This window comes from Bos indicus x Bos taurus, chromosome 10 (genome assembly GCF_003369695.1).
Source record: "Bos indicus x Bos taurus breed Angus x Brahman F1 hybrid chromosome 10, Bos_hybrid_MaternalHap_v2.0, whole genome shotgun sequence".
Classification (NCBI taxonomy): Eukaryota; Metazoa; Chordata; class Mammalia; order Artiodactyla; family Bovidae; genus Bos; species Bos indicus x Bos taurus.
The window spans coordinates 5,567,786-5,587,135 of NC_040085.1; the positions used below are offsets into that span (position 1 = coordinate 5,567,786).

Here is a 19,350-nt window from a genome sequence, read left to right on the forward strand (position 1 = left end):
TAAACCAGTATGTGTGACTATTACCGTTTGTTCTGCTTAAGAAGAGCTATTAGGCTGTACTGCTGTGGCTGGGGAAAGCAGAACAATGTTTCAGCCTGATCTCCTTTCTCTCCTCCAATCATATAAACCTCCTTCAGGCTTGGATAAATGTAAATGCTGAGCCTCAAGGGAGCAGGCCTAGGACAAGTATTTTGGTGGGGGAATCTACAGGATTTTGCCCCTCTCCATACACTTGGGGCTGATGCCTATTCCCCAGGCTTGCTGGAGGATATCTGTTTGGAGTAGAAGGCAGGAAGAAGGGCTCCCCGTGTTGTGGTTTCAGTTTTGTGTTGGTGTAATTTTATTTTATTTTTTAGTAATTTTTATTGGAGTAGAGTTGCTTTACAGTATCGTGTTAGTTTCTGCTGTACAGCAAAGAGAATCAGCTATGCATGTGCATTTATCCTGGCTTTTTTTAAAGACGGTTATTTATTTATTTAGCTGGTCCAGGTCTCAGTTGCAGCACAAGGGGTCTTTTCGTGGCAGAGTGTGAACTCTTAGTTGCGGCATGTGGGATCTATTTCTGCATTGGGAGCGCAGTCTTAGTCCCTGCAGCACCAGGGAAGTCCCCAAATATCCCGTCTTTTTTGGATTTCTTTCCCATTTTGGTTACCACAGAACTGTTGGTGCAATTTTTAAAAGAATGTATTTTTAATCTCCTTACACTGGATATTCCCCATCTGCCCCTAAGCCTACTCTCCCCCTGCACTGTGGCCCTCATGATTTTTACTGTCTGGGTTACACTTGGGTTTGGCCAGTGAGAGGAACAGGCCGAAGAGCAGGAAGATCTTCCACGGAGGTCCCTTGCTGCTTCTCTCCCTCCCTCCCTCCAGGTGGTTCCCTGGCAGCTGTGCTTCCCTGCTTAAGGACAGCTTCTGTTGGGTGGGACACAGCTGTCATGACTCCTCCCTTGTCCCTTCAGCCCCGGGAGTGGTAACAGCTTCCAAGGGCTCCTCCACCATCTTTGTTGATTCCTTTAACCCTGCCCTTCCCTCTGTAAATATTTCCTTCAGTCAATAGTCCTCAGTTACTCTTTTGAATGTGCCAGCTGTTTCTGCTGGAATGATCATTTGATCTGTTTGATTTGGCATATTTAAAAGAAAAATGAAACACCCGGATCACAGAGTTAAACCACCCAAATCAATTTTTAATAGTACATACCTTTTATAGGAAATACAAAAATATAATTCAATAAAATTTACTTACAAATAAAAGTCACAAAAGTTACCAGGAAAAAAGTAATTATTCTGAAATAAAAATTAATGCCCAATACATGGCCTTGTTCCATGTATACACAAGACTGTAGCTTCTGTGAATTGCTAAAATGACATTTATTTCCATAATGTGTATTTCAGGTGATCAAACGCTTTGTAAATTTAAAAAGAAAGTCAATGATAATGCTGTTAGTATAATGATTATAGATATGTTTTAAAAGTGCAATCAAAGAGGAATTCCAACAGAGTCATGTCTGATAAAGGCAGAAGATGGCCATCCTGAGCAGGCATGGCAAGTCCACATATAATAAATGTCTACAAAGACTGTTTGTGAATAATTCAAGTAGGGGCGCTTCTCAAATTCAGAAAACCATTATTTTTGGCTTAAAATATTAGATTTGACTAAGGGAAGTAATGGAGAAGGAAATGGCAACCCACTCCAGTATTCTTGCCTAGAGAATCCCATGGACAGAGGAGCCTGGCAGGCTACAGTCCTTGGGGTCCCAAAGAGTCAGGAATGACTGAGCAACTAAACCAAGGGAAGTAAACAAACCTCTGCTTAAATGTGAACTAATTGTCTTCCCCTGCCTTTCAAAGTCATCAAGTTCTGAACTTGAAGATGTTAATTTTTCCTTGGTTCAAAGCAGAGCTGACATTACATTAGCACAAGGGCAATCTGTCTCTGAAAGTGCACTGCTGAGAGCAGGCCAGGGCACCAAGAGCTGAACTGAATCACACTGAGAATGTAGTGATGAGGCTCGGATTTGCCCTCCACCTGCCCAGGACTTGTAGTCTCCACCAGTATGGCGGTTAGGGGTCGGTGCTCTTTCTGGCTCTGGGTTGTCGTGAGTCCAGACCACTTTGAGAGTCAGGTCTTTCAGAGGCTTTCTATAGTTTCTGAGAAACCACAGGCCTTATTAGGATCTTAGGAAATTCAAGGACACAATTTAGTACCAGAATTTCTCAGTTTTCTCTTGGAAAAGATGATCCAGGGCCACAGTGAAGCGTGCGTGCCAAGTTGTCTCAGACGTGTACGACTCTTTGTGACACCAGGGATTGTAGCCCGCCAGGCTCCTCTGTCCATGGGATTCTCCAGGCAAGAATACTAGAGTGGGTTGCCATGCCCTCCTCCAGGGATCTTCCTGACCCAGGGGATGGAATCCCCATCTCCTGCATTGGCAGGCGGGTTCTTTATCACCAGGGCCACCTGAGAAGCCCCACAGTGAGCCACCCAGTAACAATTCAGCTCAGAACAGAACTGCTTCAGCCCATCCTGTTTCTGGACACCTAAAGTTAGGTGGAGCTGCTTTACAGTATCGTGTTAGTTTCTGCTGTATAGCAAAGGGAATCAGCTATGCATGCGCATTTATCCTGGCTTTTTTTTTAAAGACAGTTATTTATTTATTTAGCTGGGCCAGGTCTCAGTTGTGGCATACTGAGTTGAATATCCACAATAGTTTTCCTCTCTTTTCATTCCACTGACTGTCAGGGACAAAGAATAAAATCTAGGTCTTCCTTTATTATAATTCAGTTTTCTGATATACCAGACTAAGTTCTGTGTTTTTTATTTAACTTGAAAATGAGTCAGCAAACTTAAACAGGTACGTCTGATATGATTTTTAAAAAAGAAATATTTACATATCCAATATAAGTAATTTTTCTATTACCTTGAAATTTCCATTAATAGTAAGTAATTTACTATTACATAGGATTTTACCTTTCAATTCCTTCTATGTAAATATCAGTGCAAATAAATTTCAGGATTTAGTCATTTAACACAGTGCAAGGAACAGGAATATACTAGGAAACAAAGCTCTGGAAATCTTGGTTCTTAAATGGCTTAAACTCATATTTTGGGACCACAGAGTAAATAATTTTGTTTTCACTAGTGATATTATATCCAAGTTTGTCCTTTTTTTTTTTCTTTTTAAATTTCTCAGGCATTATTCAAAAATTTGGGGGGATGATGAGGTAGGGTGAATGATTGTAGGTAACATTTTTATTTGGAGGAAGAAAAGTCATCTGATAAAAGAAATTAATCTTCCAGATCCAGAGTAACTTTAGCATTTTATGTTCAGGAATTACCCATGAGCCTAATTAGTCTTCTTTAGAACAATTTCTTATCTTGGTGGACAGGGAAGCTTTATTTACACATCCAGATTTTAGCTAAGTTAAACTTAGACTGGTTTGTTTAAATTAGTACAAAAGCAAACCATTCACTTATTCTTTTTAAAATAAGGGATAATTTGATACAGATTCTGTCATAATACACTAATTTCTAAATTGGTTTGGAATCACTCTTAAGTGATCATCTAGTCTGATAACTACTTATAGGAAATAGTTTTGTGTAAGCAATTCAATGAGACTTTGAAAAAACTAATATTCTTTTTTGGTTTTTATTACAGCTATGTTGTAATAACACTCACTGCAAAATATAAAATAAAATAAATAAAGTGTCCACTATATTGAATATCATGCTATAAGGGGAAAAATTTCCTCTAATATCAAGTATTGTACTGAATATCTCAAACTCTAATTTGCAATGCAACCACACTTTAAAAATCTGCTAAATTAAAATTTTAAACTCCACTTTTATCTAATTTTTAAAATTAGTATATCCACACAAACTATAAATTGCTTTTTGGGGGGAATTCATCACATACTATTCCATTTTCAAATCTTTTGTTTTATAGCTTATTTTTGTAACATTTCAGATGAGTTTATACTATAACTAAGATTTAATTAAACAGTGCAAATTCACTGAAATATTTTGATGCTGAATTTATACAATGCCAAACATTTAGATTTAGAAATATATTATGGTATGACTCACTGTATGATTTCCTATAGAGCATGAGTCAAGCCATGTTTCCCAGATAAACATACAGACATGAATTTTGCTACAACACCATCATCCTACAAACTGTGTCAGTCACAGCCTCGACATCAGCGTTAAAAGAGTTCAGTGTAGCTGAAGAACTGACCAGATTTTTCAGTTTTTAATTCTAATATTTGCCTCAGACGTAGCCACATACACCCTTCCCTGGAAATAAAAAGTAAAATATTAATGAGAATTACTTCTCTTAATAGTCTACTATTTATCGCTGAGAGGAAAATTCCTAAAGTCCTTTTCGTTACCATTAGCTTGACAAATGTTATAAAATAAATAACCTGACACTCTGACACACATCTTCTCATGGATGGTGAAAAAAGCTGACATTGACCAACTGAGCCTACTCTTCTGTGAGTAATACTATCGTGACAAGAGCATGCTCCCACATATACAAACATACAGTACAAAGTACTTATGATTTTCAAACTCATTGTCCAAAGAAAGGGTTTGATAAGCAGTCACAAGACACCAGGCTTGGTTGCTTGCCCAAATCCACTTCCTAAAGAACACGTAAGTTTTTATCTGGTTAGACTGTACACTGTTATGTTTATAATGGTACTAGCCTAGAAGATTAAAATGGAAAACACAGTAACTATTTAGGGTTTTAAACAAATTACAAAACTACATGCTTTCTCATTCAACAAGGACGCTTAAATCCAAAGACACGGGATCATAAATACACTTGGTTGTTCCTCCGAAGACCATGAACATGTTCCTTGAGGGTAGGTTTTATAGATCCTTCCGACACCTTGCAAGAAGTGCCTTGTCAGCACATCTATAGCCCAAACCACTCCTGAAATGTTTGTTTGCTCTGTTTCATTAGGGTAACGTCATTGCCTTTATAAATTTTTTTCCATTTCTCTAAGGAACCATTTCAAAATGATCTTCCAGATGGTGGTTAACTAGCACTTCTTAACTACCATCCTCAAAGGTCAATCTGTTTACTGGCATTTGACTGTGTAGAACAGGAAGTTTGTGTTGCTTCTTGTGTTCTTAATGAAACCCGACAGCAGAGGACTGAACGCATTAGTCTCAGAACAGGAGGTCTCAGGATGGCAAAGACCCAAGGGTCAATTATTGAGTTAATTGATAAAAATCTAAGAGCTTGGAGGTCCCACTTTTCTTTCCGGGAAGAGTTTTCATTCATATATGCAAAAATCTGTAAGAAGCAAAAGGGGGGAAAGACGTCAGTTTTATATTGTAGCAGTAGATAGGCTTCGACCATGTGCAATTTCTTAAGGCTGAAAAGCAAAATGTGTTTTGTGTGGTGGCTGTGGTGCTGAGAGGGAAGTTGCAAAATCTCACCCCTCTCACACAAGTTTATGCCTTAGGGACACTCTGAAACAGAAGTATTGTCTCCTTTTGATAGACGGGGAAGTGAGGGAATAACAATGTGTGGCACTGACTTTCAAATACTGAATTATGATAATTCAGTGACAGAGGGCACACAACAGAGCTTATGTTCTGGCCACTGGGCTGCCTGGGTTTGAATCCTGCCTCCAAAAATAGCTCTGGGACCACAGGTAAGAAAACTAACCTTTTTGTGTCTCCCTTTCTACATCTCTAAAATGAATGACAATGATAACAATACCTATTCTTGGGATTGTTGGGAAGATGACAGGAAGTCATCCATGTCAGCTACCGAAAACAGTGCTCCCTTAAAACGTGCCCCACAATGATAATCCTTATTATCTTCATTTTACCAGTGAGGACACCATAGGGCAGAGACAGCAAGGGATTTGTCCAAGTTCCCAGGACTGGTTAGTGGACAACTCAGGACACAAAGGTTGACAAAGGTACGTCTAGTCAAAGCTATGGTTTTTCCAGTGGTCATGTATGGATGTGAGAGTTGGACCATAAAGAAGGCTGAGTGCCGAAGAATTGATGCTCTTGAACTGTAGTGTTTCAGAAGACCCTAGAGAGTCCCTTGGACTGCAAGGAGATCAAGCCAGTCAATCCTAAAGGAACTCAACCCTAAATATCTATTGAAAGGACTGAAGCTGAAGCTCCAGTAATTTGGCCATCTGATGGGAAGAGCCGACTCATTAGAAAAGACCCTGATGCTGGGAAAGATTAACGGCAGGAGGAGAAGCGGGTGACAGAGGATGAGATGGTTGGATGGCATCATCAACTCAATGGACGTGAGTTTGAGCAAACACAGGGAGATGATAAAGGACAGGGAAGCCTGGCGTGCTGCAGTCCATGGGGTCACAAAGAGTCGGACATGACTAAGCTACTGAACAACAACAGGACACAAATTCCAAGTCCCTTGACACCAAGCAGTGCTCACTGTTTGCGACATCCAGGTCGCCTATGTAGGCCAAAGGTCTTCAGAAAAGTGTTAAACACTGGAAAGCTGACACATCATTACACCTTGGCCAATGTTCTCAAAGTGGTATACCAGCTCTCATCTGATTCCTTAGGTATTTAGGGAACACACAACTTTTGGATCAGATTGCAGAGAATGGAACAGCACATACCCGATAAAGATCAAACACTTCCACATAGCTTACAGAAAAGAGTGAAACATGTAAATCATACCCAGTCGTTTGAAGCCAGTTCTTTATAGAGCTCCAGGGCCTTTCTTACCAACTGCAGAGGGTGAGTTAGAGACCTATTTCTTCTTTCCTCCACTCTCCCTCACCAGAAGAAGGAATAGTTTCTCTCCTATCCCCCTAGTACTTAATTCTGCAGGCATCTGGCAACTGCATATACAAAGCAAATTGCAGGGAGGGAAAGAGTAGTCATCTTCGGGTTGCTTATGTTAGGACAATATCGGGAAGGTTTGGCAGCCGTAGGTGTTTATGCCAGAGAATCTTGGCTTAAGGGAATGGAGAAGAGACTTGGCAGATGAGCAAAGGGAAAAAAAAAAAAAACTGAAGGTGGATGTCCCTGAATACAGAAAGAAGAAAAAAGTTAGGTGGAGATATGCAAGGGAGCAATACTTGTCTTGTCAGCTAAATTATTTTAGATGAGAAATTTACAGTACTTCTATGGTATATTTAAAGAGCAATTTAAATATTGCTCTTTAAATTGTGACTCTTAAAATTGTGCATCTAATTATGGCACAGAATTGACTATAAGGTCTTGAATCCGGCTACAATTCAGTGTGTGTGTGTGTGTATATATATATATATATATAGAGAGAGAGAGAGAGAGAGAGAGAGAGAGAAAGAGAGGGCTTCCCTGGTGGCTCAGATGGTAAAGAATCTGTCTACAATGCAGGAGACCTGGGTTTGACCCCTGAGTCAGGAAGATCTCCTGGAGAAGGAAATGGCAACCCATTCCCATATTCTTGCCTGAAGAATTCCATGGACAGGGAAGCCTGGTGGGCTACAGTCTATGGGGCTGCAAAGAGTAGGACACAACTGAGCGACTTTCACTCACTCAAAGAGCCATTTTGGAGTTTTGGAATTCAGGATGATATTGTACATAAACCTGATAGATTAAAATATATTAGTCACTACACACACATACAACTGAGTGTTGTGTCATAGAAAAAGTTTGTAGCTGGGTTTATGACCTAATCTCACCCAAAAACTATAACACTGGATTGTCTAATGAGCCACATAGAGAGGGCTCAGCATTCCAGTGTCACAGGTCACATGTGCAGATGAGTCAGGTTTTCAGTGGCAAGATCAGACCATAGTTTCTGGTCTCTTTAGAGTGTGACTGACCAATGAGAAGTAAAAAATGGTTTCAGAGGATGAAGCAATTCTGTACTTTATTTCCTTTTCATCCACTATACTGAGTAATTTTTAGAAATGCTTAAAATTTGCATTTTAGGAGGTGGCCAATATGTGCATGCTTGTCTAGGTTGTGTCTGACTCTTTTCGACCCCATGGACTGTAGCCCGCCAGGCTCCTCTGTCCACGGAATTTTCCAGGCAAGAATACTGGAGCAGGTTGCTATTTCCTCCTCCAGGGGATCTTCCCAGCCCAGAGATCAGACCTGCATCTCCCACATTGCAGGTAGATTTTTTTATCCACTGAGCCACCTCTGTACCCATTAAACACTAACTCCTCATTCCCCTCTCCCTTCAGCCAATCCTGGATTTTCATTACAGGCTTACACAATGGATCTAGGTCAATTAATTAATAATGTTTCATTTATATTCTGGAATTCAGTTTCAGAGGCTGGTAGACTGTATACATGTTTTTGTACATGCTACTAATAAATTTGCTATGAGAAAAATATCAAGGACAAATGTAAACCAGTCAAGTGAGTTTTAATTCCTTAGGACAGACTCTCTACAGGGCTTTGCTAAGAACAGAGAGCTTGTGATACCTATAAAGCCGCACCAATGAAAGTTAGTGTCCTTTGGATTTGTCTTCCACTGAATCCCCTCAGCCTCCACGTAAAACTTCATCTTGGCACTGACCTGGCGCTGTTTGTTTTAGCTATTTCCCTACCTTTAATGCAACTACATAGCACGTTCAGAATTTTAGAGCAAATAAGAACCTGATTTGGCTGCTCATTGAAACCACCTGAGGATCATTAAAAATACTCTGATGGAAAAAAATAATAAAGAAATAAAAATATTCTGATGGCTTTCTCCCTCCCTCAGAGACTCTGATTTTATTAGTCTGGGCTATAAGCTGGGTGTCAGGGCTTTTAATGTGCCCCAGGAAACTCTAGGGCTTCCCTGGTTGCTCAGTGGTAAAGAATTTGCCTGTCAGTGCAGGAGACATAAGAGATATGGGATCAATCCTGGGTCAGGAAGATCCCCTGGAGTAGGAAATGGCAACCCACTCCAGTATTCTTGCCTGGAAAATCCCATGGACGGATGAACCTGGAGGGCTACAGTCCATAGGATGGCAAAGAATCAGACGCCACTGAGCATGAATGCATACACAGGTGATACTAACACAGTGCAAAGTTGAGGCCCACTGCTTTAGACCCTTACCCAGTACCTGAAATAGTTTACAAGTATTCATCCATCACACTTAACAACAAAAGACCTCCTGAGGCCTGGCCAATTAAACATGACTTGGAGTTTCCAGAGTTCAGTTCCTGATTATTAATATACAATGATTTCTTTTGAAAACGGAATCTTATGGGAAAAGTAGCTAATATTTACTGAATACTTTTGTGTCAGGTCTGGTGCTAAACAATTTGTGTCTTGTTGTATTTAATCCTTCTACAAATCTGTAAAAGTGTTATTAGTCCCATTTTTGTAAGAAAGAGATCAAGGCTTAGAAGATTAGTTACATTGACCCAAATCATACCATGGGTAAGCAGGGAAGCCTTGCAGCCACAGAAGCAGGACCAGACTGTCTTCTTAGCCACTACACACTCTAGCACCATCTGCATAAATACCCTATGATGTGAAGTGTTACGTGACATTCACCACTGACTGATTATGGGTTTGTAGGAGGTTTCTTTCCAAATGTGTCACAAAGATTTATGGGTATTACTGCTCCTGTTTATAGATTTAAAAACCATGGCTATCTAAGAAGCTCTTGGCTTTCTTCGGGGCTTTTCTTTCCTCCACGCTTTCCACAGCCAAATGGCAGGCAGTGACAATCACCTTGCCCAAGAGGGCAGACATAACACATCACTTCTCTTTAGGGAAATGGCCTGTAGTTCTTGCTGTCTACCTTTTTAAAATTCAGTGTGATCATATCAGTGTTCACAACCACCATTTCATATCATATGCAGAAGGAAAAGGTGTCAAGTGAAAATATTCATGTAGAAAAACTTTCTCTTAAAAGGTAAGGTGTATTACAATTCTTTAACAATCCCCAAACAGGAGAATGGATACATGTACAAGTATGGCTGCATCATTTCACTATACACCTGACACCATCACAACATTGTTAATCATCTCCAATATAAAGTAAAAAGTTTTTAAAAATCCCCAAATACATCACTGATGATGTTTGAATGATAAAGGGCCTTCTAGGATTGCGTGCGGGAGAAGGCAATGGCACCCAACTCCAGTACTCTTGCCTGGAAAATCCCATGGACGGAGGAGCCTGGTAGGCTGCAGTCCGTGGGGTCTCGAAGAGTCAGACATGACTGAGCGACTTCACTTTTCACTTTCATGCATTGGAGAAGGAAATGGCAACCCACTCCAGTGTTCTTGCCTGCAGAATCCCAGGGACGGGGGAGCCTGGTGGGCTGCCGTCTATGGGGTCACACAGAGTCGAACACGACTGAAGTGACTTAGCAGCAGTTTTGCGTGCATATTAACTCAAAATATCACCAGGCAAAGTTTATCATGGTTATGCATAGAGATTTCTGAATTTCTCTTTCATTACTACTAGAATTCTGATATTGTGCAAGTATGTAATCAACAAATTTCAAATCAGTTTTACAACCCCCTTCATGTTAAATTTTACATAAAGAGTACCAGGAATGAATGAGGGAAATTCCAGTACTGTTTACTTGCGTTTGTTCTGTATTTGAAAGATCAGATTTCCACTAATCAGATTTACCTAAAAATTAGAGCCCTAAAGAATTCTAAAGATGAAGAAATTTTTAGAATGAGTCAATGGTTCACTCTTGAAATTTTAGAACCGAATAAAATGCATAAGTACTTTATCCTAATGACATGAGGAAAACAGTTTAAAATGACCAGAGGCTATTAACAGTTATTAGGAAAGTAGTGAGAAAGTGGCTAAATATAGGTTGGAAATTTAGAGACAAACAGTATCTGAGTCAAGAATGGACGTCTGATGTGTTTCCTGTGTCCTGTCTCATTTCAGGAAGAAAGAAAGTTTCCCTCTATCTCTGTGAAATGATAATAACATGTGATTAATATGAGGAATTTATTAATTTATACAATATTCCTTTAATGCAAAAACCATATGGAATATGTTATCGGTCCTATGCATGATTTTATATTGGATAGCCAAAATAATGCTTTTTTAAAAGATCAATTAAGAAATGTTTAACAACAAAACTTTATGTGAGGAGTAATCAGATTATTTCTTAATTTAGACCAGTATTTACACTAGCGAATCTTCTAAAATCTCAGACTCAGCCTTTTAATGCATAGGTCTGTGCAGAAGCAAAAAGAAACTGCACCCTCGGTCCCAGCTCAGGCCCCTTGATCTGCTGTGAAGAAAAAGGTCTTTGCCACTGTATTTTTACAGCTAAAAGTTGAGATTAAGAGACAAAGTGGTGCAAATATTTATAACATCTTCACAACTTCTTATAAATCTTGGGTTGATCTTTTCATGGGCTTCCCTGATAGCTTAGTGGGCAAAAAATCCATCTGCAACCCAGAAGACACAGAAGATACAGGTTCAATCCCAGGGTTGGGAAGATCCCCTGGAGGAGGAAATGGCAACCCATTACAGCATTCTTGCCTGAAAAATCCTATGGACAGAGTAGCCTCGTGGGCTGTAATCCAAGACATTGGATTTACAGAATCAGACATGACCGATTAACTAATCACAAGCACACAATCTTCTCATATGTTACCCCCAAATAAGTATTTTCTTTCTGATGGTATTGTGGTTAAAAGCATAGGTTCTGTGTTTAAACTGCCTGCCTTTGAATGCTGGCTCCGGTATTCACTAGCTTGGGACCCAGGGTAAGTTATTTGCCTCATTTGTAAAATGGGAATAAAAATGCTACCTCTATGACCGATTGTTGTGAAGGTAATGGGTTAATATATGTAAAAATTAGCACTCAAAAATGTTAGCAATTTTGATGGTGGTAATAATGACCTGAACTTCATTACAGCGTACTGAGCATTTTACATTCTGAGTTTCACTTCCCAAGCTTCGGAAGTCCTAGGCTGGCATTCTTGGAGGAAGCAGTAATTGTAACTTGCCCATACTTTGGGACAATGGTTGACATCAGCAGTTCAGGTTTCCTCAATGTCCTACCCCTCTTTCCTCATTCCTGGGTTGCTGAGCAGGCTGGAGTCCCACTGGGTACACAGCTATGAGTTCTCCTTGTCGGGCCAATGGTGTGGCCCACTTCTTGTGTGTTGAGTTAGTTGCTCAGTCATGTCCAACTCTTTGTGGCCCCATGGATTGTAGCCCACCAGGGAAGACCTGTGGCCCACTTTGAGGGCCCAGAAAGCAGTTCTGTTATCTCAAGGAAGAAAGAGGCAGAGAGAGGGCAGATTGCTAGCATTTTCTGGAACACAGGAAATTAGTTAGAATAGTTCATTAATAATTATTTTACATTGATTCCATTTTTCACTGATGCTATTTGGATATGTTGGGTTAAATAAAATATTTTAGTTAATAATTAATTTCATCTTTTTTTTAAGCTTTTTGTTATGTGGCTACTAGAAAATTGGAGAAACGCTGGACTGGATGAAGCACAAGCTGGAATCAAGATTGCCGGGAGAAATATCAATAACCTCAGATATGCAGATGACACCACCCTTATGGCAGAAAGTGAAGAAGACCTAAAGAGCCTCTTGATGAAAGTGAAAGAGGAGAGTGAAAAAGTTGGCTTAAAACTCAACAGTCAGAAAAATAAGATCATGGCATCTGGTCCCATCACTTCATGGCAAATAGATGGGGAAACAGTAAAAACAGTGACAGACTTTATTTGGGGGGGCTCCAAAATCACTGCAGATGGTGATTGCAGCCATGAAATTAAAAGACATTTGCCCCTTGGAAGAAGAGCTATGACCAACCCAGACAGCATATTAAAAAGCAGAGACATTACCAACAAAGGTCCGTCTAGTCAAAGCTATGGTTTTTCCAGTGGTCATGTATGGATGTGAGAGTTCGACTATAAATAAAGCTGAGCGCTGAAGAATTGATGCTTTTGAACTGTGGTGTTGGAGAAGACTCTTGAGGGTCCCTTGGACTGTAAGGAGATTCAACCAGTCCATCCTAAAGGAAATCAGTCCTGAATATTCATTGGAAGGACTGACGCTGAAGCTGAAACTCCAATACTTTGGCCACCTGATGCAAAGAACTGACTCACTAGAAAAGACCCTGATATTGGGAAAGATTGAAGGTGGGGGGAGAAGGGGACAACAGAGGATGAGATGGTTGAATGGCATCACCGACTCATGGACATGAGTTTGAGTAAACTCCGGGAGTTGCTGATGGACAAGGAGGCCTGGCGTGCTGCAGTCCACGGGGTCGCAGAGTTAGACACAACTGATCAACTGAACTGAACTGAGAAAACTGGAGATTCCTTCTGTGGCTGGCATTTGTGGCTCACGGGGTATTTCTGTTGGGCTGTGCATGCTCTCTTAGAAAAACAGGAGAATTTCTGGAGGCAACCAGAGGCCTTTGCCTTGTCCACCAGAGCCCTGGTTAGGATGTGTGGAAATGATTCCTGCCTTGGGTGGGAGATTGGTGTAGGCCATTTCTTTTTCTATTATTAATTAATTACTTTTTCATTGTGGCAAAAAAGCATATAACATAAAATTCACCCTCTCAACAGTTTCTAAGTGTATAATTAAATACTGTTACCCAATGCACATTGTTGTGCAAAAGATTCCCCAGAACCTCTCAGCCCAGTCCTACATGGCTGAAACTACATCTGCAAAACAACTCCTCCTACCCCTCCCCCAGCCCCTGGCGTGCACTGTTCAATTTTCTGTTTCTATGAGTTTGACTACTTCAGGTACCTTCTCTAAGTGGCATCATACAGTATTTGTCCTTCTGTGACTGGGTGTAGGCCGTTTCTGAGCACAATTTTCATGTACACCAAGTAGAATAAAAGGACATGGGGGAAAGCACCCCCAGAGACCCATGCCAAGCATTCTGAAATAGCAGAATGTAAAGCACCATTCTGTAGCCTTGACTTTTAAATTGTCAGATAAGCCTTCCAAGAAATAAATTAATTCTGGACAGTGTAGCATTTCATAACGTTTAAAGCACTGTATAAATGAAAGTTACAAGTACCAATAATCCATAGATAAAATAAAATTAGTTAATGGTGCATGTAAATGTCCTTATTAAGAGATGACTTGATACTTCCCGTTTAAGGTACAGTTCAAATATCTGTTTTGTGACAGGCATCATCTCTTTCTTTTCACCAAGACTGTGGCAGGTTAAGAGTCAACTGTTTATTCCCTGTAGGAGCAATCCTGTGCTTCTGAAGATTAGGAAGTGGAGATGCTAAAACTCAGAGTTCTCATTTCTCTGTAAGAGGTCAGCACTTGCTCAGATACATCCCAGGCTCCGCTACCCATGTTACATCTTAGGAGGTTCAAACTTACAGCATCATGGAACTAACTGCTGGTATTGCCTCCAACCAGGGCAGCACCCAGCCCAGAACCTAGGCAAGGGGTTTCTCCAAGCAACCAGTCTTTCCTCTACTTATTATCATGAACATATTATGAATTTTAATGGCAACCAAGAGTTATACTTCCAATATACATGTAATTTGGGAATCCTGTAAACTAGATTTTGTTGAACAAGACAATGAATGTTCTGGATTTCTGCAATGTGGACCCTTCTCACCTGGGACCATTCTTAATGGCAGCTGGAATGCTACTGGTTGGGCATCACATTTTGCTTTGAGAGGAACAGAAGGCAGAGCCTAGAGAACTGGCACCAGCTGACTGGGGTGGCCTGGAGGACTGGCCTGGAGGTGAACTACAGCTCAGGGAAGTCAGATTGTAACTGACAACTATCCAAAGGTAGATGGGAACTGCTTCTTCCTCAGAGAGGAAGCCATTCTAGCCTTGTAGACTGGAACTGGCTCTAAGATGGGGTCTGGGCTGGCTTAGTGGAGGACCAAGACTCCCTTTCAGGGGTGCTGTGTCACCGTATGAGAAACACTAGCATGCTGCTGCTGCTGCTGCTGCTAAGTCACTTCAGTCGTGTCCGACTCTGTGTGACCCCATAGACGGCAGCCCATCAGGCTCCACCGTCCCTGGGATTCTCCAGGCAAGAACATTGGAGTGGGTTGAAACACTAGCATAGAGATGCCCATTTGCTGGGGTTAGGGAAGCAGGAAGTGGAGTAAAGGTGAGACTTGAGAGGGGAAGGCAATAGACCTTTACAAATTAGGTCATATTTTTACAAGTTGTGAAAATCTGTGTGGTGGTGGAAAGGGTGGGAGTAAGAGGAAAGCGTTTAAGAAGGCTGCACCGAGCTCGGCTGTAGAAACCAAGTGGGTGCCTTACCGTGAAAGGCAAGGAGCAGACGGCGAAGGTGATGGTCATGATAGCCAGGAGAATAAGATGGTCCGTCTCCTCCGCCATGGATACCCTTTCCGCTCTCCTGTGGCTGCTGCCCAAGGAGGGTCCGCAGCGGCTTCTCCTGCCCCGGCGGTGCATGTGGATGAGGTTGACGATGACACTGAAGTTGCAGGCCAGCACGGCGATGATGAGCAACAGCAGCAGAGTGGCGTAAAGCCGCAGGTACGTGGTCTGCTTGTGTCCGATGAAGCACCACGTCCCCGGGTTGTACTGGGCATACTTCCAATGATCCAGCAGCGGCAGGGAGCAAAAGAGCAGGGAGACTATGTAGATAGTGGGCAGCACAGCCAGACCACTGCGGCGGGTGACTCGGCGCTGGTAGAAGTAGGGGTGTCCGATGGCTAGGTAGCGCTCCAGGGCCATGGCGAAGAGCATGAGCATCGTGGCCAGGCTGAAGAAGGTCATGGAAAAGGCAAAGTAGGTGCACACGCGCCTCTCCGGCCCCAGGGCCACCAGAGTCCGGTTCTGCGCATACGAAGCCAGCACCACGGGGCTGATGAGGCAGGTCCCAAGCAGGTCGGTGAGAACCAGCTCTGTCACCAACACGTGGAACAGCGAGATGGAGTTTCCGCGGCCCTCGCTACGCCCTGAGTCCCCCCGCCAGCGGCGCACCAGGAGCGCCAGCGCAATGAGGTTCCCCAGCACCCCGGCCGTGAACATCACGGAGCTGATGGCCGGGCTTTCTCCAGAGGGGAGCCACAGTGGCTCTTCGCGGTTCTCGGACTGGGAGTCGTTGGAAGTATTGCCCATGGTGGGGTGCCGGGAGGAGAGACGCGTCCTTTTCTCCCGCCGGCGCGCACCTGGCGGGAGGTGGGGTCTGAGAGCCCAAGTGCTACGAGACTCTGAGCGAAGGGGAGGGATCCAAATCCAGAGCCCCCTGCCGGTCCCCGGCGCTCACCGAGGGCGGCCTCGGCCCGGGTCTCCTGCGGCTCCCGGAGAGGCCGCGCGGCTGTCGCATCCTACGGTGCCCCGGGCGCCTCGGGGGACCCGCCGGCGCCTCCTCCGCGTCTCCGGGGTGGCGGCGGTCCAGGGGCGAGAGCCGCCGAGTTGCCGGGAGGTGGACGCGTCACGCTACGAGTCTCTCCGGGCGCGCGGGGGCGGAGACCGGCCAGACGAGGGGCGTGGGTGGCCGGTGAGAGCAGCGGCCCTGGTCCCTAGCTCAGGCGGCTGCTCGATGCCCACAGGCTGGCTGACCACCGCCGGGACGGTAGTCCTTTAGCCCTGGCCGAGGGCCTGGTGGGAGTGCGGGGCACAGTGTGGGGTACTGTGTCCGCACAGCGTTCACGGAAGGCAACGCCAGGGAGAGCAAAGCGACTCAGCAAGCAATAGAGAAGTTGGGAGGACCCAGTACCGTGAGACGTGAAAAAGGGAGCAACAGACACTAAAGACGGCTTACAGTAAGACCAATGTGTTTGTTTGTTTGTTTGTTTTTAACATTCTCAGGAAGACACATCAGGAAGGCGGGGCCAAAATTAGGAGGAAGTGAAAAGCAAGCCCGCGCATTCGAGCAACCGAGCCATGAGTGCACGCCAAGCTGTCTGTTGCACCGTCGCTTTGATTCGGTTCCCAGCATTTCTCCTTTTTCTATGTCAACACGGTAACGGATAACCACTTGTTTAAGCAACCATTTTTTTTAAGTTCTTTGTAATTGTGTACAATTGTGTTTGTGGGTACAGCTTAAAACCACATTGTTCTCTACCCAAGCTCAGCTGCAAAAGAGAAATGTTGTTCAGCCATATATATATATATATATATATATATATATATATATATATATATAAAATAAGTCCCACGACCCATGCCTGGTAGAGTTTATTGGTTGATGACAGTTTCAGAGACTGGAGATGACAAATTTGGTTTGGTAGTTTCTTACTGCCTACTGTCATTTATTCAGTCATGAAAAAGAGCTGATGTTAAAAACAAACATCAGTTTGACAGCCAACATGTGCTGTGCTGTATTTAGTTGCTCAATCCTGTCCAACTCTTTGCCACCCCATGGACTGTAGCCCGCCAGGCTCCTCTGTCCGTGGGAATTCTCCAGGCAGGAATACTGGAGTGGGTTGCCGTGTCCTCCTCCAGGGGAATCTTCCCAACCCAGGTCTCCTGCATTGCAGACGGATTCTTTACCTTCTGAGCCACCAGGGAAGCCCGCATGGATAATTACATTCTGTAAGGAGGGTCATAGGCAATCTTTCCTTTACTCCCACAGGATGGCTTCCCATCCCTGTCCAACACAACCCACCCCCCACCCCCGACTCGGCCAGTTCCCTAGGCAGATCCATCCCCCTCCCAGGCCTCCTCCCTTCCCCAAGTGCAAGGATATGCACTCAATGTCCTACCATTGAGAACTGGTCTAATAGATTTTGATACACCTATGCAACACAATAAAAAATCATTAGAAAGGATGAGGTGTATCTGTATTTACTGATAATGTGGAGTTAAAAGCATGTAAATCATTCCATTCATATAAAATTATATGCATAAGTATTTGTACAGAGCAGCATCTAGAAGGATGTTCAGCAAAATATTAATGGTAATTTCTCTGGGTAGTACTTTTTTCTTTATGCCTTTCTGTCTTGGTGAATTTTTCTATGTATTACCTTTATATCAGGAAATGCAAGGAAGCTGCTTTTTATTTAGAAAAAAATTAATTATTGGAGGACTCTTCTACTTGGTGGAAGGCAGGGGGTTAAATGCTAATGTTTTCAATTCTCTTTCCATTCTGTTCCTTAATGAATGGGAAGGTCTTATCAGTTTCTTAAAACTGATCAAGAAGATTGTCCTTATTTGAAAATTGGAAATCATCACACATTAGGCAGCATTTCTAATGACATGGAGCCCTGCCCCACTTAAAGTGACTGCTTTGACAATAGACTCTTGGTGTCTGTCAGCTAGTGTCATTGCTAGCTCAATTCTGACACTACCATTACCAGGAAGTCATAAACACGTAGCAAAAAGTCAACTAAAGGATCAAAAAAAAAAAAAAAATTAAGTGAACAGAAACTAACTTCAAGACTGATTCACAACATTAAGGAAAATTGTGAGGGGGCAGGTGGAGAATCTCAATAGAGAAATGGAAACTATAAAAACAAAAAAAGAACAAAATGGAAATTCTAGAACTAAAACTTACAGCAGCTTGAGGTTGACAGATTAAAGGGTGAAACCTGAAGACTAATCAAACCTTCCTTTTCTGTCATCATGACTTTTGTGCTCCTGGGAAATATTCTCACTTTTTCCATACCACATAAGGCTTAGAGAACACTCGTTTCCTGCTGCTTGCCCTGTTTTTACCCAAGAAGTGAAGCATGGGTTTCCTATGCTCTCAGATCCCTCAAATCTCTGAGAGGTACAGAGCAACCTTATCCAGGAAACCCCGTGTTAACATCTAAGCTTCCCCAGTTCTCCTAAACTTCACCTTCCCTCATTCATATCCCATGAAACTACTAGGGGAGAAGTGGTGAAACTCTGCTCTTCCTTATCTCCTCTCATCTAGGTTTTGACTTTTAAAAGTCATAAGCTAAGAATTTATGCCTGTGTTCTGCTAAGACTGTCCTTTCTCTGAGGCAGTCAGCATAGAACTCCCTGCTGCTGCTGCTGCTGCTAAGTCGCTTCAGTCGTGTCCGACTCTGTGCGACCCCATAGACGGCAGCCCACCAGGCTCCCCCATCCCTGGGATTCTCCAGGCAGGAACACTGGAGTGGGTTGCCATTTCCTTCTCCAGTGCATGAAAGTGAAAAGTGAAAGTGAAGTCGCTCAGTCGTGTCTGACTCTTAGCGACTGCAGCCTACCAGGCTCCTCCATCCATGGGATTTTCCAGGCAAGAGTACTGGAGTGGGGTGCCATCGCCTTCTCCATAGAACTCCCTAGCTACTGCTAAAACTAGGGGATGGATGGTCTGAAGTATCAGGAAGTACTGGGCAAAAAAATCAAACAAGCATAAGTTAATATGCCAAATTAATGCCTGGCTATATTTACATTCAGTAGGCCTGTGTGTGTAACCAGGGCTTGGTGGGACTTATTACATCCTCACAGGATTGAGAAACAACTTGATAAGTCTTTGAAAC

General features: G+C 42.8%; 1 protein-coding gene across 1 annotated transcript; it reads right to left on the reverse strand.

The window, feature by feature from the left end:
- Positions 1–2,399: 2,399 nt before the first annotated feature.
- On the reverse strand, positions 2,400–18,906 carry PTGER2 (prostaglandin E receptor 2). The gene is made up of 2 exons (XM_027552977.1): positions 15,212–18,906; positions 2,400–5,305 (listed from the first exon to the last, which is right to left on the reverse strand). The coding sequence occupies exons 1-2, from the start codon at positions 16,034–16,036 to the stop codon at positions 5,072–5,074; spliced, it is 1,059 nt and encodes a 352-aa protein (XP_027408778.1). The 5' UTR covers positions 16,037–18,906; the 3' UTR covers positions 2,400–5,071.
- Between the last annotated feature and the right edge of the window lie 444 nt (positions 18,907–19,350).